The sequence below is a fragment of the Balaenoptera borealis genome (assembly GCF_965194805.1).
Source record: "Balaenoptera borealis genome assembly, chromosome: 15".
In the NCBI taxonomy this organism is placed as follows: Eukaryota; Metazoa; Chordata; class Mammalia; order Artiodactyla; family Balaenopteridae; genus Balaenoptera; species Balaenoptera borealis.
In genome coordinates, this window is record NC_138871.1 from 36,616,311 (window position 1) to 36,640,171 (window position 23,861).

Genomic DNA, 23,861 nt, shown 5'->3' on the forward strand with positions numbered 1-23,861 from the left:
GAATTTGCTGATTCCCTCGGAATTCCATTTTTGGAAACCAGTGCTAAGAATGCAACAAATGTAGAACAGTCTTTCATGACAATGGCAGCTGAGATTAAAAAGCGAATGGGTCCTGGAGCAACAGCTGGTGGTGCAGAGAAGTCCAATGTTAAAATTCAGAGCACTCCGGTCAAGCAGTCAGGTGGAGGTTGCTGCTAAAATTTGCCTCCGTCCTTTTCTCACAGCAATGAATTTGCAATCTGAACCCAAGTGAAAAAAACAAAATTGCCTGAATTGTACTGTATGTAGCTGCACTACAACAGATTCTTACCGTCTCCACAAAGGTCAGAGATTGTAAATGGTCAATACTGACTTTTTTTTTATTCCCTTGACTCAAGACAGCTAACTTCATTTTCAGAACTGTTTTAAACCTTTGTGTGCTGGTTTATAAAATAATGTGTGTAATCCTTGTTGCTTTCCTGATACCAGACTGTTTCCCGTGGTTGGTTAGAATATATTTTGTTTTGATGTTTATATTGGCATGTTTAGATGTCAGGTTTAGTCTTCTGAAGATGAAGTTCAGCCATTTTGTATCAAACAGCACAACCAGTGTCTGTCACTTTCCATGCATAAAGTTTAGTGAGATGTTATATGTAAGATCTGATTTGCTAGTTCTTCCTCGTAGAGTTATAAATGGAAAGATTACACTATCTGATTAATAGTTTCTTCATACTCTGCATATAATTTGTGGCTGCAGAATATTGTAATTTGTTGCACACTATGTAACAAAACAACTGAAGATATGTTTAATAAATATTGTACTTATTGGAAGTAATATCAAAATGTATGGTGATAAGTATTGTTTTAATTCTTATGGCTAAAGGGAAATAGAGCCTTGCATTATACTCAAAACAGCCATTTGTGTGTGCAACCAGGGCATTGTAGACCTATCTTAGAGCAGCATCCAGTATGCTTTCCAGATAATATAACTAATAAATGACGTAGGGAGGCTTCCGTGCTGCATAGGGATTTAACCAAGCTTAGTGGTTCAGGGAGATGTATGCTATCTAGCCTGTTATCTCTGATCCTTCTCTAAAACCATTTGAAATGGCTTCATTGATCAACATTTTAATTCTGTGGTAGAGGTGGAAAGCAGCACACCTTTCCTTTTGGCAGATGATTAGACTAACGTGTGCTAATATTGTTTCTTCCATGCTTGGAGTCACATGTCAGCTCTTTTATCCTCCACAACTGTGTAGGTTGGAGGAGAGTTAAAGCATTGAAGTAGAAAGCAGGAAATTTACTCTTTGCCCGAATTTTAGAAATTATATCCCTTAAAATTAGCTGAAAACAGGAATGCTGGGTGGGAATGATAAATGAGAGAAATATATTTATTTCAGTCGAATTTTGCACACGTGAAAATTTTGTTAACTAGGACCTTAAAGATCCTAGGGTTGGTTTTTATTGTGGGGAACAAAAATCTTTTGCTAATAACACTGGCATTTTAAGGTGATAGAAGTCAAAGAAAGATTGTTTCCTTGGGGTTGAACTAGCAGCCAAAACATTCTTTACTTAGGGGCTTGGGATGTGGCTGTTGGCAACGCATTTCATGGTGGGGTCTTTAATTCAATGGTAAAATTTAAGCTAAAACAAGCCAAAAATTATAGGTTTCTTTATTTTCACTAAACAGGCAATTGAAATACACGGTACAAAAATAAGTGGTAAGATTATTGTAAAATGAAATGGACAGAATAAATATTCAATTTAATTTTCCATCTATGAGAATTTCACAATAAAATCACAGTTTACTTTGTATTATAGATGTGCTTGTTGGATCTATTCATCCTCACATAAGGCAACTGAAAAATTCCTCAAGTTACCAGTAGTATTTGGGTGAAGATTTTTTTTTAATGCTTCAGAAGGTTTGTTTTTTTGCCTTATCAATACAGTATACGGGGGGAAAGAATTCAGAAACTGTGTTTTAAAGTAGATGATACAAATGTTAGAAGTGTGATGTTTTATACAGCAAGTTCAGTTTTATACAGCAAGTTGTTCAAAGTGTCAGCTTATTCTTGGTGAGTTAGCAAAAAGCATTACATGAATTTGAGATGTAAGCACATTTACATACTTAGTTTGGAAAATTCTAGCGTTCTTTTTCCCCCATGGCAGTCCAGACTGGGGCTTACTGCAAGATGTTTCAGCATGCTTCACTACTTGCTATTTTGAATTTGCCAATAAATGCAGTTTCGGGGGGGGGGGGGGGATTCCCATTCCTACCCCCATTTTTAAGTACAAATATTTCAATCTATTATGGGCTTTTAATAATCCGTTCAACTCAGTAAAGGGAATTATTGCTTGCCATATTTTAAATATAAGTGGCTGCCATGAATTAGCTTACAGAAGTGAAGAGTGTTCTAAACCTAAGCAGTCACAGTCTCTGGGAATCCTTACAGAATGATGATAGCCATTCTGGTATGAGCAGTAACTTCCTGTTCTTTGACCTTGGACCAAAATTTCCTTTGGCACGTATGTCGCCACTGCAGCATATTTTACATCGGCCCTTCTTTATGTTCCCATTTAAGCTTCAAAACAGCCCTGTATTGACACTGTCTCCTATTTGCAGATGAGCTTAGCCATGGAGCTTCAACAAGAACCCAGGTTTTGAAACTGCCAATCCAGCTCCTAGTACTGCCACTTCCCTGTGGACTTAAGTTCTACTAATTTAAGGGGACTACTAGGAAATTATAATACAGGTAAACTTGGGATTTTGGAACTACATGATATGTCACTGTAAGCCACTGCTGTCCTTAAGGTACTATGTACCACAGTGCACTGGCCAGCCAGGCCACTTGAATCTAACCTGGCCGTATTTGCTCACGGAATGCTGCTGGCAGCGTCTTCCTAGTCAGAAACAATTTCAGCTTGAGTTGTAAGGGGGGTCTTAAACTTCTTACAGCACTGCCGAAGACATCATTACCAGTTGTGTTGATACTCTTCAGTGGCATTCACAACTAGGTCCAGAGTAGGCACCCTTCAGTCACACCTTACTTCAAAGGAGGTGAACAAAAGTATCTTAGATTATCTCTAGATAAAAGCAGTACTTTGTTGGGAAACAGGGTACTCCGAAATAAAATAGTCTGTGAAAATTCCTGTCAGCTGAAGCTAATTATAATTATTAGGTTGAATGGTAGAATGGCATGTTCAGCATTCAACTGCTATAAAATACCATCAGCCAGTTAGTTTCTATAGGGTTGTCATCTTCAATTTTTTTGCTGACTAGTAAGACTTACTTTCATGCCGATCAAATGTTAGTAAATAAATGGGTTTAACTCCCAAGGGCTATCCTGTAACACATTCATTGGAAAGGCATGTACCAATTTATAACCACAGAGAGAAGGTGAAATATATCAATTTAAGAACAGAGGCCATTAGATAGGCCTTTTTAACCAATTCTAGGCTTTTAAGAATATTTTACATATATTAATGATCTGCTAGGAAGGTGTTCTGTCTTTTTAAATCTCACTATGTGTGGAACCAAGATTAAAATAGAGATGGCAGCATCATAATACACAGTTTAGTTCTGATCATGCCCTTAAGCATTATGATAAATCATACCAGCGTAACAGAGGCACTTGAAACACTGCATTTTATATAGCTACTGTTGAATTATATATAGTTTTACTTCATAGTTAATCTTTAAATATTAGAACTTACAGCTCATTTTCCAGCATAAAGTCTGAGAAATTTTGAAGCAGAAAAGTCAGGTTCATAGGATTTTAGTTTACACCGAGGTGGACGAGATGGTGTTAAGATTATGTGGCTCAGCCCCCAAAACTAAAGTCCACAATTTCTCTTAAAGAGGCTAATTTTGTATTAAATGTTTTATTCTGAGGGGCTATCAGAAGTCTGCTTTATGAGAATAACTTCTAATGTTACCTTCTCTGGGTTCAGGTGACTTGTTCATTTCTTTATAAACTTAAAAGATCTTCCTTTCTTAAGCACCCTCCTCAAATGAGAATCTGGAGTTTGAAAAAAAGATCTTTAAGTGTGAAGAACCTTTCCTCAAGTCTTAGCCCACGGTAATACTAAAAGTAAACGGGGAAAGTGCTTTCCTCCTTCCATGTTCATTCACAGCCCAATAAAATTTTTTTTAAGTGCTTTTTTATTTTTGCAGAATCTGTAGTTACCAGCAATAGCCGATCATTTTGCTTTAAAAAGCCATAGAATTGGCTTTAAGTGGTTGATCCATAGATTTTTTTTTTTCTCTACAAGATACTTACATGTCAACTCCCAAAGCAACAAAGAATTACCTTTTTCCCCTCACTTTCGACAGCCTTAGCTTCTGTAGTTAACAAGGCTGTGTGATCTATCCATGCCCTTCTCTGACCTTGGACTACTCTTCCAAGGGAGAGCAGGAATGGAGGAAGGCACCTCCTTAAAGCGGATAATTAGTCCATAGTCCGGCTGAAGCTCAATGGCAGTTCCCCAAGTCCCTAACACATTCTCCTTCAAGATGTTAGGCAGGCAGATGGAGCCCTGAGCACTTAGGATGATAAAAGATATCCTAACAGCCCAAAATAATTGACAGAGGTTCTATTTGTTCAGAACCTTCTATTAATTGGGAGAGTTAAAAGTCTCTTCTACAATCTTCAAAGAGGAATTTATAAGCCTATGCTTCATTTTATGAAAAGACCCAAGTTCCTGGCCCACCAGTCTCTTGGATCCTCTTGTATGCCTGAGAATACCAAGTATTGGGTACCTGCTTCCTCATACCTTCTTTAAATGATCTCAGCAGGTGGACTAGTTAGGAACGCTCTCTCCTCTTTTTAACTGGACAGAGGAGAGGAAAGACCTGTAAGCCTTATTTGCATTATTTTATCAACAACCGCAAAGCTACATGCTCTTTGTAGAGAAGCACCAAAGGAAAACCTTAATTTGGAAGGATTCATTTTAAATAAAAATAGTAACTCAACAGCCCTTACTTAAGCGAAGAGAAAGGCATTTTAAAGCTAGTACATGAAAGTTTCCCCCTTGATTTCAGTATTGAATGGCTCTTACAAGGAGTTCTGAAAGTTTCCCAATAGCCAGATTTTGGCTAACAGATTACATCTCTTCCTGAGAAGATGCCTGAAAGAGAAAGAGAAGCATCTGTTACAGGCAGAATGCTGCAGAGGAAGAAATGACACGGCAGTCACCTGCATTCATTTTAGAATTAAAATGACTACCGCTCAGATTTATTTGAGGCAAACAAAGGGACTCCCCTGCTCTTGATATACCTGGATTTATCTTTTGCCTTCTTTTGTCTACAGTGAATTCTCACCCAGAAAATCTCTTGAGCTAAACGCCAGACTTTGGCTGTAGGAGAGGAAGTCTCAGAGAAAGTATGCTCCAGTTGTGGAATCATCATGTTGGGCAGTGGCAACCCCACAGCCAGCAGCGATCCCTCTGTTCTCTTGGCCTCCCTTCCCTATGACTCCTGCTTGACTTTTCCAGAGATAAAAAGTTGTACTGTTAAGTCTCCAAGGCATGGAACTCCCATCTTATCCCGCTAGCCTTTTTTGGAAGGGAGCCTTTTCAGGAAAAGGAGGTATGGAGACTGGTCAGCAATTCTGGATCCCGTGGGTACTTGGTGCTGTTAAGAGCTGCTTAGAGATGGGGCACCAAATGAGTTGGGTGAGAAGAGTCTGCAGAACAGAGGCAGCTTGTACTGGAGAAGTGTACATGTGCAGACGTAAAAAAGTAGGTACAGGTAAAGTTTGCAGTTGTTCTCGTGGCAGGTGCGGGTAGTGTCGGGTCTCCCATAGACAATGGAAGCTAGAGCACCCTAGTCCTCAGCAGGTGCAGGGCTGAAACTGAGTAATGGGAAGCACCACAGTGAGCTTTCATCATCACTGGAAGACACCCCCCCCCCCTTCCTGGCAATGGCAGCATCTCCCTTTTTCAGTTTCAGGGGCTTCTCCCAGCCTCTTATTTGTTTCACCAGCTCTTAGCTCCACAAGTGTGTAAGAAACAGCCAACTGTTAGAGCAGGAGCTCTGTACCCTAACTGGGCACTGGGGTCCAAGGACAGATGTTCTTCTCTTGGGCTGCTCTACTTACCAGGCTAATCCCCTTCACACTGGCGCTCCTGTGTGCCATTGGCGTGCTGTCGGGGATGAGGGTGCAGCCAGCCAGTGTGTCCAGAGAGGCTAAGATAGTGTCATACAGCTGATCCGCATGGCTCTCCAGCTCGCTGGGCTGCCTGGAGATCCTCCCGAGGATGTCCTTTAACACTAACAAATGAGGTTTAAAGCAGTCAGGCCAAAGAGACAATGCAAGTCTAGTTTCAAAAGAAAATATAAGGGTGTAGCACTTTATACAAGACAGGAACACAGCAATAGTTTCACAATGTCCACTTTTTTTTTTTTTTTTGACAGTGACTCTCCAGGGACTGTATTGCACTGGAGGATCTATGCTGTTAACTTCTGATTAAAGCTGAGAGAATTATTTCACTGGCTCCACTCTGGAGTTACATAATCCACAAAAAGGCACAGAGACATAGGTGTCTGGTGACTGGAATTATCTGACTTTTGGAGATAAGACCCAGGGCACACACCCAGATCCTGTGGGGCAGAAGTCTGAAATGAAACAAAACAACATGCCAAGATTAGGACTCTGGGTCCTGCTACCAGGTCCTATCAGCTTGTTGGCTGTGGGACTGTCATTTAGCACGTATATGGGTGATCTGGTAATGTAATATGGGAATGCTTGTGAACCCTTTTTTGTGGGTCCTAAATGAACAGACTTCAAAAGAAAATTACCTGAAAGCAGGCTAAGACAAGATGGTTAGTGAGGCCAAGATTCCATCCCCTACAGGTCAAGTGTTCATTTGAGGAAGGGATGGGCTAGGTTCACAGTGCATCACCCACAGCGGGCTTGTTTTTTTCTCTTAAAAACTTTACTTCCTTTGTTAAACACAAAGGCTGCTTTTGCTTCCTGAGCCTTTATCAGCTGTGTTCACACTCTCCCTGGTTTCCTGCCACAGCTGCAACATCTGCTAACAGAGGAAGGGAAAGGGGAAGCTGCATATCTGCAGAGAATACTGACGGATGGGTGGAAGAAGAACAGGGGCTGGCTGTGTTGAGATCAGCCCCTAGGGAAGCCACGTCAGTGCAGCATCGCCGGGGCAAAGTGCCGACCTGACAACTTTTATGAGAGCCAGCAAGGCAGGCCGAGGAATGCAGCCAGGGCACGCGGCACAGCTCACCTGGAAGGGCGAATGGGCTGGGTTCTCCCCTCACACATTCACCAGACCTTTGCCCGGTCCTCCTGTGAGTGGTCAGTGGAATTCAGGGGACCTTTATTTTTTGAACTTTTATTTTAGAATGTTAGAACATTTGGTTGGCTCCAAATAAAAGGAAAGCTGGGGCTTCCCTGGTGGCGCAGTGGTTGAGAATCCGCCTGCCAATGCAGGGGACACGGGTTCGAGCCCTGGTCTGGGAAGATCCCACATGCCGCGGAACGACTAGGCCCGTGAGCCACAACTGCTGAGCCTGCGCGTCTGGAGCCTGTGCTCCACCACGAGAGAGGCCGCGATAGTGAGAGGCCCGCACACCGCGATGAAGAGTGGCCCCCGCTCGCCACAACTAGAGAAAAGCCCTCGCACAGAAACGAAGACCCAACACAGCCATAAATAAATACATAAATAAATAAATATTTTAAGAAAAGGAAAGCTGGGAACAGTGATGAAATTATCTTTCTCAGTTGAGACTTTGATGTTTTAATTGAATACATGCATACAGGGGCCTGGTTCAGCTTGATGCCAATGGGTTCTAGTTATTTGATCCAGTATAATGAGAAATTAGGGTGTGAGACAGGACCGTCAACTCATGCACCAAAGTAACTGGGTCAAAATGTTGTGAAAACCTGCCAGACAGCCATTGGGGAGGCCTTTGGCTGGAGGCCGAGGTGGGCACGTTTTGAAGGAATTAATTTGACCTCCTGTCCCTAAAGTTATACTTGTGGCTGAGGAAGAAAGCAGGCTCTGAAGAAGCTTGAGGGGGGCGGGGGCGTGGGACGGGACGGGAGGTGTCCGTGCTCAGGCTCCACTGTCTCTGACAGCATGCTCTGGAAAGAAGAGTTGTGCACCTAGCTGGAGAGACCCTGTGAATGTCTAGGGAAACTTGTGATTTTCACAAAACAGCCAAGTTCCTGATTATTCCAAGCAGAGGGTCGGGAGGGGCAGGGTGTCACTCTGAAACCACAGAATACCCAAATACCCAAAAGCCTCTTTTTTTTTTTTTGGCTGCGCTGTACAGCTTGTGGGATCTTAGTTCCCCAATCAGGGATCAAACCCAGGCCCACAGCAACGAAAGGGCCGAGTCTTAACCACTGGACCACCAGGGAATTCCCTAAAGCCTCTTATTTGGGCAGTAAAATACCTCTAGACTCCTTTGGAGAGGAGGGCAAAGTGGGTTGTTATTACAGATTAAGCACTGAGAAGTATTACTGAATCAGTTTTTAAACGAAGGTCCAAGAACCTGAAGCTTGTCAGAAGCCCACTGTTACACGCGGCCTCCAGGAAGTGTCCTGGTACTGAGCTCTTCTGTGCTGCTGTGTCGAGAGGTGCAGGAGCCTGAGCGGGGGTCAGCGCACAGGGGCTGAAGCCAGGCTGCCACTCCTTGGGTGGCCCAAGGCAAATGCACAGCTCTGTGAAATAAGAGCGATAATAGCATCCATCTCACAGGGCTGTGATGAAACGAAAAAACTGGTATGCCAACTGCTTCAGCACACAGTATTCAAGAAAATATTGGTGTAATTACAAGTGGCAACGGAGCCTGGCATACTGGATTTCTGCCCCAACAAAAACCAAAAAACCCTAAAAACCCTAGTGCATGAGAACATCAGAAGAGCCAAGACAAAGGCCTCCCGCAGGCAGGGGATCACCAAGGGCTCACATAATTCACACTGGATAAGCCATGCCCTGCTGAAAACCCTTCAGTGGCTCCTCGTCCCATCAAAGCCCCTCTGCCCATTCAGTTTTCAATCTTGGTTTTGTCTTCCCAGGGGACTTTTGGCAATGTCTGGAGATGTTCAGGGCTGTCACAACTGGGGGGATGCTGCTGGCGTCTAACGGGTAGAGGCCAGGGACGCTGCTGAACACCCTGCAGCGACAGGACGGCCCCCTCACAGCAAAGCATCGCACGGCCCAGAGCGTCAGCGGTGCTCAGGCTGAGAAACTCTGGTCTCCACTACCTCCCTACCACACACCGCCCACCACTTCTGGTCAGGAAAGCGCCACCTCGTCCCATCTCAAGCCAGTGGGGCCTGCCCACTTCTGCTTACGCTGTTCGCTTCCAGCGTAAACCCCATTTCACTCCAAAACTGAGGCAAGATACAGACAGGCTCTTTCAACACCTGGTTGTTCAGTCTTACAGGAAAATAGCGACTGCTCTGGGAGGTGGGGTGGGGGCGGGTGGTCCATCAGTTCACTGCTTTAACCTAGCGTTCTCCTAGCTCATCCTATCATATCTGCCCCCAGCAAGGTCAAGGCCAATCGTAAACCCCTGCACCCTGCACGCTGAGATGTACTCTCAAAGTCTGTGACTTTCACACCTTTCTAACCTGGGAACCCATCCTGCAAAAGGGGCTCGGGCTTAGTTTGTGCCCTGCTGTCCACTTGTCCCCTCTCATCAGTTCACTTCTTCCTTCAGTCTCTTCCTGTAGAACAGACTGACTGCTCTCAGATCCTGGAGCAAATCCCTCCCCAAACCAGAGAGGGGTCCAGCCTGCACTGCGAAAGGAAGGGAACCCTAGGGGCTTCCCCGCTGTGAGCACCCTAGCCGAAAGCCAAGGACAGGACTAAAGCCAGCATTCCCATCCAGGACACCACCAAGGAAAGATAAAAGCAGAAACTAGAGAGCACCGTTCTTGCAGGCTCAATGCCTAACTTCTTAGCACCTGCAGGGCTGTGACTGCCTCATCATGTGCTTGCGGGGCCGTGATGATTCGAGGGGCTGGCAGACGGCTGTGGGAGTCGAAGGCAGCGGGTACGGATGGGAGGGACTCTGGCACTAGGCTCCTTCCCAGTGACAGTGTGGGTCCCGGACTTACACGGAGAGGGATTAAGCCCTGGCTTAATTCAAAACCTCAAGCGTCTCACCTGGGGTATTATCCAACAGGCACTGAAGTAGAATCTCCCCTTTCTGTATGACGCTCTCCGTCAGGGACTGGTGGTCATCTATATCTTTCTTAAATTGCTTAAAGCATATCAAAAAAAAGAAAAGAAAAAAGTTTCATTACTACCATTTCGTAAAAGTTATTAAAAATGATCCCTTGTTCAGTAGCTGGATTCCCCTTTAACCCACCCAGTCTTCAGAATCCAAGTAAACAGTACAATAGTTTAACTTCACCTTCTCTGAGCCCAAGGCAAACACAGAATCAATCCTTTTTTCTGTTTACAGTTTGACAAAAGAAAAGCTTTCTTTTCCCTGGCAGAGCCTAGCTCACGAACAGCCTGGAGTCAGAGTTTCCTGCTTGTGCCACACCTCACAGGGTTCTCTTTAAACTCACAGGCCTACGAGAGTCTCAAAACACGGACCTGGTAAGTAAGAGCCACAAGAGCAACGCCTTTTACATGACCACAGGGAGCTGCTGCCTCGCCCCACATCCTCCCCTCAATGTCCTGCTTTCTGTGGACTTCAGGACATGGGAAGGCGTCAGGGAAGCTGACAGTCTCCTAAGCAGCTGATTTCTTTTCCCCTCGCAGCATCAAGCCTTGTAGCTGTTTTTGGTTTTTCCTTTAGCTGCTAAGAGGTAAAGTCAAATCCATGACCACCTTTAGTATAGGGTGCAGAAACTGGCAGTTTAATTTTGAATCTACAATTTTACTTTTGGATTTACTGTATTCCTGTCTTCAGTTTTCCTTTGCCCTAATACCTATACTTATTATTTTATTCTTTAGCACTCTCTGCAGTTTATATGCTGCCAGGAACCCACTGTGTTATTAAGACAAAGTATGTAAGACAAGAGTCACAAGTGAAAATATGTGAACACAAGCGTGCATGCTTATATTAGGTCAAGGTAGCTCACACATATGCCTGAGCCAAGCCCCATTCTGTGTGGGGAGGGGTTGACAGTGTGGTCCCACTCTGTGACACGGTTGTGTGGATGACACAAGTGGGCTAGGCTTCGCTGACCTGCAGGGGTAACTCCCAGCTCAGATCTCAGCTCTACCCACAGAGCAAGATAGTTGCTTACGACCACCCTGGAAGTGGAGGTGCAGGAGGACAGAATGCGGGATAAAACGGAGGGCATGGAGCTGTTCTACATGACACCGGCTCTGATGGGAGCGGGGCGGGGGCACTCCAGAAGGGCCACCCAGGTAGATCCAACTAGGGCAACTTCCAGGCAACATCCTCTCCGCACAGTGGTGGTGCCCCTGGGCCTCCCGGGGTGGGCCCTGCCCAGCTCTGCACATACTCTCCGGGGGTCCCACACAGAGGACCCTTGCTCTCGGCCTTCCTCTCCTTCCTCAAGCGTACTCTGGGAAAGGAACTCTGGCAGCCTCTCTCCATACAGCAGGAAACAGCGTTCCCACTAGGGTAGGGCAGCTGGCCTACCCAGGCAAGCCCCACCACCACCACCGCCGCAAACTTTAGTTGGCTCCAAGTTGTAAAACAAAGGCCCTCCCTCCTGCCTGGGTGTGGTGCGAGCTCTGAGTTGGGTGGTACGGCCCTGGCTCAGGCACAAGTAAATCCCACGCTCTCCTACTCAAAGAACTGTCCCAGAAAACCCTTTCTAGACTAGCATCAGGTTCAGACCACAAATACCACCTCTACTCCTTCAGAAGAGGTGAGAAAGGCTTGGCCAACCAGACATGCTAGAAGTCAGTGGGTACTTCAGTCAAAGTTAATGTTTATACTTAGGGTAACTGATTATCATCCAATTCAGAACACTTTTGAGTGAAAGGTGTCAGAGGTACAAGCTTTCAGTTATAAAATAAGTGAGTCATGGGGATGTAAGGTACAGCATGGTGACTATAATTAATAATACTGTATTGCTTATTTGAAAGTCTCTAAGAGAACAAATCTTAAAAGTTCTCATCACACACATAAAAAATTTGTAATTATGTATGGTGATCAATGTTAATAGGCCTACTGAGGTGATCATTTTGCAATACATAAAAATATCAAATCATTATGTTATGCACATGAAAGTAATATAATATTAAACATCAGTTACACCTTAAAAAAATAAAAATCCTGTAGTGGTGGTGTGTAAATCACTTTGAACTCTACCATACAGGCTAAGAGACAAGGGTTAAAAATAACTATATCTACAATATTATGTTAATGGATACACAATATAAAGAGATGTATACTGGGACATCAAAATAAATTATGGAGGTCACGTAAAAAAAAAAAATTTTTTTTTTTTTTTTTTAGGATGTGCTTCTTTATTAACGTGTCAAATAACAGGATCCAGCAGCAGGTCTGGTAACTACCTAAGTTTCAAATTAGTGATGCACGTGAATGATAATTCAAGATAACTGTTTATAACTATATGTAATGTGAAATGAAAATAAGTGATTTCTGATGGTGACAGAGGTACTGCTAACACTACTGTGGCTTTTTGTCTACATTTACAGCAAAAAAAAAAAAAAAAATTATACTTCATTTACAGGTTAGTGAAAATGATTAAAAAAACTTCCCTTCCATGTTCACAGGCCCCTTTGATTCTACCTCCAGATAAATGGGGCCCCGGTTAAACACTCCTGCGCCGGCGCCTTCACATGGCCGGCGGAGTCGTGTTGTTGGCTGACTGACAGGCCGCTGCTCTGAGATGTGCTACCTCCATCCTGCCGGGCGGCCTTTCCTTCTCCCTCCACCTTGTCCTGCCCTCACACCTCTGGTTAGTGCCGCAGCTCCCAGCTTGGACCCTTGCTTCTTGTCTGAGCTGGCAGGGAGTTGGGGCGTGGAGGTAGCTGCTTTTCAGTGCTGTGTCTTTGGCTTGAGGGAGATGACTGTCATTTTGCAAAGATTGGCAGGAGGGGGCCCAGTCATCTGTGGGACACAGGCCTCAAACAGGGAGGCTAAGGACAAGAGGCGACGTTCAGGGTGTCTTTCTACCATGAGAGCATGTCTGCACCCAGGCATGATGCCCCTTAGAGTGTGTATCTGCTCAAATACTGGTAATTATGCCAGAACAGCACAAACTGTCACCCAAAATACACCTGTTCTAAAGTTAACCAGAATCCACAAAGAGATTTTTTAAATAACAAAATCTAAAAAGAGGCAACCTCCACCCCCCAAAAAATACCTTCAGAAGCAAACTGGATCCTATTTTTGTTTAAATACCATCAAAATGCCTTGTGTATATTCTGGAGTCAGTACAATTGCTGCTCAGATCCTTAAATCCAGTCAGTGTTGTCCAAAAGAGCTTTCTGTGATGCTGGAAAAGTTCTGAATGCTCTGTTCAATCAATATGGTAGCCACCAGACAGATGTGATGACTGAACACTTGGAATGTGGCCAGATAACTGAAAAATCTGATCTTTAATTTTACTTAATTTCAATAGCCATGTGTGACTCATGACTTCCGAAGAGTGCAGATCTATGCCTATCAATCCGTGAGATATTTGGAAAATCACATCACAAATAACCCTGAAGTATTTTTGATTGAGGATAAATAAAATGCACTTTGTTCAAATTCTATTTGGCCTGGGAAATAACTCATACATGTTACAGTTTTTCAGCACTAAGAATTTGAAAAGAACCTCTGATTAGATTTCAGGTAAAAGTTAATGGACCACAACATACATGGCATCAGTTATTTGAACTTCTACTTTCTAATCAAGTAATTTAGCCACCACTCTCGTGAGTGAACAGTCAGATGCCAGGACCACATATTACCCGGTAAAGCTGTAGAGAAGACTTGAGGCCTGTAAGGCTGGACCTGGATGCAGTCAGGTGGTCAGCAGCGTCTGCTACATTATACAGCCAGCGGATCAGCTCTTCCAGCTGACAGCAAAATGCCTGTGTAGACAAATTAACACGTGGTGTTACACACGGAACCGCTGTTTACATTTTCAAAGGCTAAAAATACCTGGGGGAATCCCAGGATACAGACTGTGCGCCTTTCGCGAGCATTCCCCACTGAGGCGTTGTCTCCTCTCTCCTCCATGCCTGTCCCCACCCTGTGACTCCAGACCTCCGCCAGGGCAATAAGAAGAGCGCACCTGGTTCTGTGGCCCTCTCAGTCTGAGAAAGTCCAGCCCCACAGGTAGGGACAGAGGAGCTCAGGTGAGGGCAGGGACGGGGACAGCCCAGAAGGGGCCTGCCTGGCACAGAGACCAGTTCCTGGGTCAGCACTACCGCCAACTCTAAAACTGCTCCTGGGGAAAACGTGGACGTAAAATACGTGACCATGATCGTGACTGACCTGATCCTATGCCTGAAAACGACTGAATTAAAACTGCTTGTCCCTGTTCTGCTCCCACCCGCCCAGGGAGCTGGGGCCCTAGACTCCTGCCACCCACTCATCAGGGGTGGCTGTGACCCAAGCACTTCACCCCACTGTCTCTCTCAATCTTTCATCACAAAGGAGGGCACACGCTAACACCTGTCCTACCTGCTCCACCGTACAAATAAAGTCATCCACGGGACATCGGGGGGCAGGTTAAAGCCCTTCTGTGATGTCGCCATTGGGGACACAGCCCTCGGGCAGGCTGCCCTGCTGCCGTGTGGACACAGCACCTGGGCGCTCAGCCGGAAGGCAGGCCGTGGGCTCTCCGAGTGTGTGTACAGCCACGCTCCAAACATCCTCGTGTCAGGGACTACGTGAAGCGCTCAACATGAATTACTTCATTTAATCCACACAGCAGTCCCACAGAGGCAAAGCTCCCCATTCTACAAACGAGCAAACTGAAGAGACTGAGCCGAAATTCACATCTGCCTGAGGCCGACAACCCTATTCCACGGAGCACTAGCTCCACCTCCTGGTAGTCTCAGGTGGTCCGCAAGAGAAGGTTCAGTGACAGAGAAGCCTAGGAAATGGTGCATCTGATACCTCCAACCCTGCAGTTACACCGCCTTATCAAACCGAAGCTCTGAGAAGTCCTTCGGCCAAGAAACACTTTCACTGAGCCCGTATTTCCTGAAGGCATCTGAGCACAGGTCCTTCCTGTGCAGAGTACCCGTTAATCCTCAAGGTCAAGTGCCTCGGGGAGCAGCCTGGATAGTGTTAGCAGCTCAGGCTCCAGCCCTTGCTAACTGTGCACCGGTAGGTTACCTCATGTCTCACTGCCTTTTTCTCCAACTGTGATATGAGAACGCCAGTAGAAAGTCATGAGGATTAGACAGGAGAAGGTGCAATACAGTGCCTGGCGCATAAGTACTCAGTGTCACTAGGTTTTATTATGAGGTTAGTGGGCTGGGGGAAGAAAGACGACTCCTCTGAAATGCTGAGTTTACCTTCACACACTGCACGAGCGACTCTTTTCCCTGCTCTCCTCCTCTCCTGGGAGGCTGCCCTTCGGCATCTGGATCCGAGAATGCCCGCTGGTCCAACATCGCCGGCAAGGAGGCGCGTGTTCTCAGCGGTCCAGAGGAGACCCCCAGGGCCTGGCTGCTCACCAGACCGCCCTCTCCCGCTGAGCCCCTTGCACGGACGAAGGAGCGCAGCAAACAGTGGTTGTGGTCCTCAGGGCTTCGGGACCCTCTGAGGGCAGCTCCAGAGGGAAGCTGGCTTTGGCTGGAGTCCGACGGGAGGGAAGCTGGCCCATCACTGTCTGACACGTCCAGGGATCTCTGCCCTTCGGCAGCATCAGTGGGCAGGGGCACCAAGGTGGGAATGCAACCCAGATACGAAACCAAGCTAGACACCTGCGTCAGCCGAGAGGGCAGGGCCAGATACTCGTCATCACTTTCCACCTCCTCTTGTGGTTTCCACCCAGACTCCGTGCAGGCGAAGCGCCCGATACCCTGGCTGGCCCCCTTCTCCCTTTCCAGTCTGGGTGAGGGCCACCCTCTGTCCCGTGTTTTCAGGTGGGGAGAGCCCAGCTCAAGGTGCTTGCCCACAGGTGGCCAGTGCTTCATGCCCCTCAGGGCTGGCTCTCTGCTTTCCCAAGGAGTGTCCCTACTGCCTGGGGCTCTGGGGGTAGAGGCAATGGGGCTACAAGATGCCAACCCCACACTGCCCTGCTTCTGGGGTACTCCAGAGGGCCACCGCTTAGAGATCGGCTCTCTGGGCCCTGAGAACGGCAGGGCAGCGGCCTCTGCTGGTGGGCAACTGTGCGAGACATTAGTGGGTGACTTCAGAGTGCTTGCTGGGGAGACAGAGAAGCTATCCAGGTCTACGCCTGAGTCCTGCAGGATGGGCTCGGCCAGTACGTGACTGTCAAGGTGTTTTGGGAGCTGAGGCCCGGGCCTGAGGGGGTAAGTATAGTCCAGCAGGTCTTCATACTCTTTATTCGGGCTCCAGAGCGGGGAGTGGCGGTCAGGGGAGGGAGGCAGGGAATCCGGCAGCACGCAGGCCCAGTACTCGGCCTGGAAGGAGAGGCGCCTCCTGCCCAGCCCGGGAGCATCGCCCCCTGAGGACACTGGCTGGGGCGACCACTGGAACCGAGGCCCCAGCCCCACCACCGAGGGGGCCGACGGCGGCACAGCCAGCTCCAGGGAGGAGGAGACCTTGGCAAGGGAGCAACTCTGAGGCTCCGCCTTCTCCTGGTGACCCTGGAGGCTGCTGCCCAGGGATGAGGCAGAGACGCTGCAGCTGGAAGACTGAGGTGCAGTGGCACCTGGGCTCACGGCGGACCTCCACCTTGACGGGAACGGGCACCCCGAGACGTGAGACTGTGGGCTGCGGGCTAGCACTTGCGGCGACTCCACTGCGGACGGGTCATCGTCAGGGTCGGCATCATGTCCTGAGCAAAGAGCAGTGGTTCTGGGAATGGTGAGAGCCTGAGGTAGCTCCTCTGAGGCAGAAAGCCTAGTCTCCTCCATCTGCAGTGACAGGAGGGAAGGAAAAGGTGAAAATAAGCACGTCAAATTTCTTCCCTCAATGACAAGTTGGCGCTTTTCTCTGGGGACCCAGATGATACTGAGGAAAGGTCTTGAAAGGAAGAGCCTGCTAGCCGGTGCAAGAATCACAGAGTGTGCTGCTGGCGGCTGGAGACGCAGCCTGCTACCCGGTGCAAGAGTCAGACAGAGTGTGCTGCTGGCGGCTGGAGACACAGCCTGCTCCGGGGAGCAGACTGCCTGCCCCGAGCTGATCCCACCCCCCGTCCCTTCCGAAGTTCTCCCTCCGCAGATGCCTAGTTCGCGAGCGAGCAGAACTCAAGGAGCTCTGTCGTGCTGAAGTTGGAACACACTGCCTAACCTTTGAGAAGCGTGTCCTGGGCAGGCAGAACCTCAACCGTTCTGTCGCTGACGGGACTCGCATCCAAACCCGGCAGTCAGGAAGCCCACCTGGCTCAGCTCACGCCCAGCGGTGACGCGTGGCAAAATGAGTCATCCGCCTCAGCCTCTTCACTTCAGGTTTTTAACATGCTCGGTGAAGAGGCTGCCCCCAAGGCAGGCAGGACAGCACAGAGGTTAAGGGCATGGGCGTTGGAACCAGACAGACCTGAGGCCAGGCCCTAGCCGCCAGCTTCCAGATGTACGACTTTGAGCCTCACTTCTCTCACCTGTAAAACGGGGGTAGTGGTAGGACCGCTTCCTCAGGAAATGCGGATTAAATGAGCTCAAGGGTGAAAAGCACAGGGTGAGAGCTCAACAAACAGCAGCGTTACAATAGCACCAGACCCGCACTCAGGAAACAGCCCATTTCTGCATTTGCTCACGTGCTGCCAGCCTCACTGAATCTGACTCAGGTACCCGAGCCTTGCACCGCCCCTAGCCCCCAGGCAGGTGGGCCTAGCCTCTGTTTTCTCCCAGACAGTCAGCTCAGCACCTCCTCCCAAGATGGGGCTCTGGGGGCAGCATGTGGCGGTCAATGCCACAATGACACGGAAGAGATCAAAGCCGTTCCCATGAAAGGCCTTGGCAAGCAGAACATAACAGGACGTAGAGATGGGAGGGACAGGTCCATCAGGTAACCTTCCCGACTATACTGAGGGCCTGAAAGATCCAGTGACTTGCCTGAGGTCACAGACACAGGCAGGACTCCCTGCTCCACGTGACTCCCATCAGGCGAAGTTGCCCTGTCATCAGGGAGGCCCCCAAAATTCTCCTTGCCCAGAGATGGTGCTGCCCACCATAGGGGCTCTAAGGTACCGCCAGGTTCCCTGGGTCCCAAGGGGATACAGTCTCAGAGCCCTCAGGAGCCCACAGCCCCGGACCCTCCTTTCCCACATCTCCTCAGGGGCCCCGTAAAGCCTACACATCACCGAGTCAAAAACAGGACATGGCTCCCCCCGTCAGGGCTCCCCTGGCCTAGCCCTCTGGACAGTAGGTCTTGGCCATAGCCTCCCTGATCCTCAAAAGGTCACCAGTCACACTCTTGAGGAACAGGAGATGCTGTGGACAGAGCCCCCTGCTGGCCCCAAAGCCCAACTCTCCATGTGAAGCTGTAAAACAGAAATCATCACACCCAAGCTCCCCGACTTCCCCACCTCGTATGGAGGCTGGGAAAGCGTGTAAGATGCTGACACAGTGCTGGAAGGTACTCTCAGAGGGCAGCTTTAGGTGAAGCTACAGCCCCACTTGCCTCAGCCCCTACCTGGCTTCTCACGGAGTGCAAATCTCCAGTCCCCAGGCTGGCAGGGGGAAGCTGGGAACTGAGAGCCGGCTTAGACCCACCCGCTGCCGGCTCCCTGCTGGCCCCGTTGGCCTGCGGCTGGCAGGCTCCCGAGGGGCCAGGGCCAGCCCCACCGTGACAGGCAGGGAGCCCCTGGGCACCCCCGACAGTGGAGGCAGGGCCCCCCTCGGCTTCCAGGTGGGGCAGCTGCTTCCCGTGCGCAGGTCCTGCAGGATCCAGCTCCTGCTCCGGGCAGCTCCACCCCCCAGGGCACGGGGCCTTCGCGTCCGCGGCTGCCTCTGCCTTTTCTTCTCCCAGGGCCATCGAGATATTCCTAGATCAGGGCTCTGCTGAAGCTTCAGCTCCCTACAAAATGGGAAGGGGAGAGAAAAAGAGAAGCTTTCTGCATCTACGGCTAAGAAACCTTGTTTTTTTACATTTTAATGATTAAGACAAACACTTTTTTGGCCAAAAGAGCAAATGATGGCTCCCTCCTCGAAGGAAAACAGAGGTCTGGCTTTTCCTCCGCTCCAGACCCGTCCACAGGGGACACGGGAGCACGTCACTGTGTCCTCTGCTGTCGCGTGGCTGGCAGCAGTCCCAGCAGCAGGTGCCAGGAGGCTCAGTGCAGGCCCCGATCAGAGTCAAGGTCTGTCCCGCCTCAAGTCGCCTTTCCGCCCCTGTCGCTTTGGCCTAGCCCCGCTGGGGAAGGGGCCTGGCCTGGGCCCTCCCTGCGCCAGCCTGCAGCAGTTGTCGTGGCAACACACCCGGCGGCAGGCGGCTCCAGGCCGCGGCGGCCGAGAGGCAGCCTCGCACCCACACCCGGCCTGTGGGGCTCCAAGATGGCCCGTGACCGGAGGCCGCGGCAGCTCTCCTCCTGCTGACTGGGTTACAGTTAACCGGCGACTGAGGGAACCGTGGAAATCCAGCTGGTAACAACGGCAACGGTCACGCCGCGTGCGTGCACGTGACAGTGAGAGAGAAGCACACCGGGCAGGCGGCGGGCAGGTGGGGCGGGGCGGGGGGGCAGTGTACCAGGGTGAGCACTCGGGGCGAGAGAAGGAACAATCTGGGAGCTGGATCTGAAAACAGAACCGTTCCAACAGGAGCTTCAGGGACCACAGAGGGAGACCCCCCAGCCTGAGTGTGCAGGCAGGGGCTCTGCCAGGAGCCCTGACCGGATGGGGTGGGACAAAAAACGGGCAGGAAGAGAACTCCAGGAGGATCTGGACAGGGAGGTGAGGGAAGCGCAAGTGCCCGGGATTTGGGCGGCCGCCTGGAATGCACTGGGTCAACCTCAAAGCTAAAACCTGGCCAGAAACAGCCCCACGTCCTCAGAGACGAGAAGGCGGGTGACGGCAAGAGGAGGCGCCAGTGGCAGCAGGGAAGCCGGAGAGGGCAGAGGAGGCTGGGGCCGCGGGCTCATCCTGCTGGGCCCTCACACTGGGAACCACCGCTGGTGCGGACCGTGTGCCCGGAAAACAAGAGTGTCCTGCCCTGCCTGCCTGGCGAGGCTCCAGACAATCAGAGGCGAGCCTAGAGCACCACACGCGTCACACGCACTCTCATCTCCTTCTCACGGCCAGCAGCACGCGCGCAGGGACTAATCAGAAGAATGACTGTCCTGAACCGGTCACACGTGGTTCAAATATAAAATACACTGCACATGTAAGTCTCCCTCCAGCCCTGTCCCCATTCCTAAAACGAGCCAGGGCACGCGGGGCATGACGACAGCGCCTGTGCACAGTGCATGCTGAGTGTCAGCTAGTGTTTGCGGGGGGAGGGGCGGAATCAGTGCAGAAAGTCACCTTGCAAGGAACGAAGGAGTCCAACAGAGGAAGAAAAAGCAGGTATTTTTTCATATAAATCAAGCAAAATGCTTACCACTACATACTGCCACAAAAACAGGTAAATAGTCTAATTAAAGTTGTGTGTGTTTCTCATCTCTTGATTGTATATGCAGACAAACACAAAAATCTACTTCATCCTTCCCCCTCTTTTTACATGAAAGTAGCAAACTGTACAGGACACGCTGTTCAGAACCTTGCTTTTCTTTCTTCTTTTTTTTTAAATAAAATATCGGGCTTCCCTGGTGGCGCAGTGGTTGAGAGTCTGCCTGCCAATGCAGGGGACACGGGTTCGAGCCCTGGGCTGGGAAGATCCCACATGCCGCGGAGCAACTAGGCCCGTGAGTCACAACTACTGAGCCCGCGCGTCTGGAGCCTGTGCTCCGCAACAAGAGAGGCTGCGATAGTGAGAGGCCCGCGCACCGCGATTAAGAGTGGCCCCCACTCACCGCAACTGGAGAAAGCCCTCGCACAGAAACGAAGACCCAGCACAGCCAAAAATAAATAAATAAATAAAATACGGTATGAAGTTAAAAAAAAAAAAATGAAATATCTTGGAGATCTTTCCTTAGCAATAAACAGACAGCGCTCTCTTTTTCTTAACCGCTGCCCAGCACTGAACTCCACTGTAAGGATGCACGCCAGCGTGTTCCACCGGTCCCCTACTGGTGGGTATTCACGTTAGATCCAACCTTTTGCTACTACACACAACGCTGTGTGAACCACATACACACACCACTGCACGCGTGCTAGCACACCCACAGCGCCAACAGTCAGAAGGAGAACTGCTGAGGCGAAGGGGGCCCACACACGTACTTCTGGCATATGTTCTACCTCCACCGGGTGGCATCAATTTATACTCCCACCGGTGGCCTGAGAGTGCCAGTTTCCCGCAGAAGGCAGGTCCTCCTATCCCCATTTCACAGAGGGGGAAACCTCTCAGAGAGAGTCAAATCCAGGCCTGTGTGACTCCAGAACCCAAGCTCTTTATGAACTGGGGAACAAGTTACAAAACAGACAGACACACAAAGTAGAAGAGGGGAGAGGCTGGTACAGGGACAAAGAGATGAGTGACCAAGTCCTGCCGAGAACGATTTTCATGGAGCCACATCCTCACCTAGTGGCTATTTAAGAAACTGCACATGAAGACGATTCAGGCAAACTGTGTTTTCACAATTATAGGAATAAACTGAGCCCACAAGCTGGAAATATTAGGGTGACGGCTGAACCTAGCCTGCAGCCCCCAATTTCTACTTCTTGCTCCACCTCTAGAAATTCTCTCAATGGCCAGAGTTGGGCCATGACGGGTGGCTAATACCCCTTTTACTCTCCTAGTCCCCTCCCCCTCCACTAAAGCGTGTGGTCATAAGACAGGACTGGAATAAGATGATGCTGGGGCAAAAGAGGGGTGCAAACAAATGATCTCTGTCTTTGTTTTAATGATGTATTTTTGATTTGTCTTGTCTGGATCTCGTTATTCAAAAAAGAAGGTATCCATTCATTCTGGGGGTGAGTGGTGAGCTAGAATTATAAGCTATGCAGGAGATATACCTCTAGATAACTTTCAAGTATACATACAAACCTGAACTAGGTTAACAGTGTCGCCAGAGGCCCTTCAGCAACCAGGAAAGAAGGTCTGAAATTCAGTGACTTTCATGGAAATGGTACTTCTGAAGAGACAGATTATAGGTGGTTATTTTCTCAGTCTGGATACGCAGTCCCTTCATAATCTTACGTATTAATCTGCCTAACAAATCATGCTGTATTTTTCCTGTGCCACAGGAGTTTTATATGAGAACTAAGACAGATTCATGTGAAAGAAAAAAAGTCCATGAGTGTTCATTCCAAATTCTATGTAAAGTACTACAGAATACAAAGAAAAGAGAAATCAACTCGGAGCGAGATAATCAGGGGAAACTCCTTGAAGTAATGACTGCTGAATACATCAATCATGTCGAAGAAAACATCAGCCTAGCAAATGTATAAGCTCTGGATTTCTAGGGCTCAACTCTGTCTGCATCTGCCAGGTGGGCATCTGTAATACTGCATGAAAGTCCAGTCCTCGTTTCCATAGATTCTAGATTTTACACATCATCGTTCCTTCTAACCCTCTGAGGGTGAGTGTGGAGATGGGGATTCTGCTTGAACCCTTCCAGTGAGAGCTTACTCCTTTCCTAAACACCCAATGGACTGCTCAGATGAAAACAACCTGCTATGCTGTCTGCAGCTTCAAACAACCTACTACTCTACGTGGGTCCTCCCTGCTCTCTGATCACACATTTTACAGTGTTTCTGGAGGCTAGCAGCTCCTTGGTGGGCAGAGGCCTCAGTCAGCCTCCTTCCTAACCGGGAAGCAACAGGAGATTGGACAGAGTGACCGGAGAGCTCTGAGCACAGACAACGAACAATGAATTCAAGCCTCCCATCTGAGAAAGGTCTGCACACACCAGTTCAGCCCTGTGCTTGGCCAAACCAAGCGACAAGACACATAAGCTTCACGATGTTCTAGGGACCACCTGGAGTTTGGTATTAAAATTCTCCATTAGTTTCCAGGACCTGCAGAGACCGTATGATCTACCAGATATAATTAGGAGTTATGTAGGCGTGGCTTACTCCGGCCCTACAGTAGAAGTATGGGGTCACACTAACTGGGTAAGCCTGGACTCCTGACGCTTCCTGGTACCTGCTGCACCACCCTCGTGCAGGCCTGTCACAGCTACCAGGACTTCCTCCCACTTGCTTCTGTCCAGGATGGAGAACAGAGGACTGGGAGGTGTGCGCGCATGTGTGTGTGGGGGGATGGTGATGCCCCTCTCTTAACCATTTAAATGTACAAATGATCGACTTAGGGAGCAATCCTCCTCTGATCAAAAAGACTTTCCCCACGATTCTGTACATCACAAGCTCCCCTTCCAAACAACCTGATTAATACCAACTCCGCCCAGGAAGCTGGGTTCTGGTCAGGGCCTGTCTCTGTAGCCAAGTGCACAGACAGCACCTGTACCGGCCACGGAGGCCAGGCGCTGCCTGACAGAGCCAGCCCTACCAGTTCAGGGGCCAAAGCCTTGAAGCTCCGTGCTGCTTCTGCAGGAGGCCACAGGTGTCAGTGGTCACGGCATGCACACACAGTGGCAGAATCTGGCCAGAGAAGCAGACAAAGAGGCTCTCAATGCCACTCTTTCTCTAGGAACATAAAGCTACCCACAAGGAAAGGGGGCCAGTGGGGAGGACCCAGCACTGTCAGGTTGCTGGAAGGCTTCTGGGGGAACGAGATGGACAGCAGCACGGAGCTCAAAGGCACAAGCCAGTCCAGGCATGGG

At 49.0% G+C, this 23,861-nt stretch overlaps 2 protein-coding genes across 9 annotated transcripts in view; one reads left to right on the top strand and one right to left on the bottom strand.

Moving 5' to 3' along the window:
• The window catches only part of RAB1A (RAB1A, member RAS oncogene family), a 36,147-nt gene extending 26,768 nt beyond the window's left edge, over positions 1-9,379 (top strand). The window contains exon 6 of one of the 2 annotated variants that reach the window (XM_082356494.1): positions 9,024-9,379. In XM_082356494.1, the coding sequence (XP_082212620.1) occupies positions 9,024-9,116 (93 nt within the window). In that variant the 3' untranslated portion in view covers positions 9,117-9,379. Of the gene's footprint in view, positions 1,795-9,023 lie in introns of those variants that run through there. The other variant, XM_082356493.1, reaches the window with a different exon arrangement.
• CEP68 (centrosomal protein 68) overlaps positions 1,636-23,861 on the bottom strand; it is a 26,480-nt gene continuing 4,254 nt past the window's right edge. Inside the window, exons 2-8 of one of the 7 annotated variants that reach the window (XR_014234696.1) lie at positions 18,677-19,060; positions 15,430-16,959; positions 13,870-13,992; positions 10,120-10,216; positions 6,078-6,250; positions 3,916-5,106; positions 1,636-3,022 (exon numbers count right to left, since the gene is read on the bottom strand). Coding sequence is in view for 6 of the 7 variants with exons in the window: in XM_082356486.1 (XP_082212612.1) it covers positions 5,083-5,106; positions 6,078-6,250; positions 10,120-10,216; positions 13,870-13,992; positions 15,430-16,959; positions 18,677-19,018 (2,289 nt within the window). In the remaining variant the exon portion in view is untranslated. The other 6 variants (XM_082356486.1, XM_082356485.1, XM_082356487.1 and 3 more) reach the window with 6 other exon arrangements.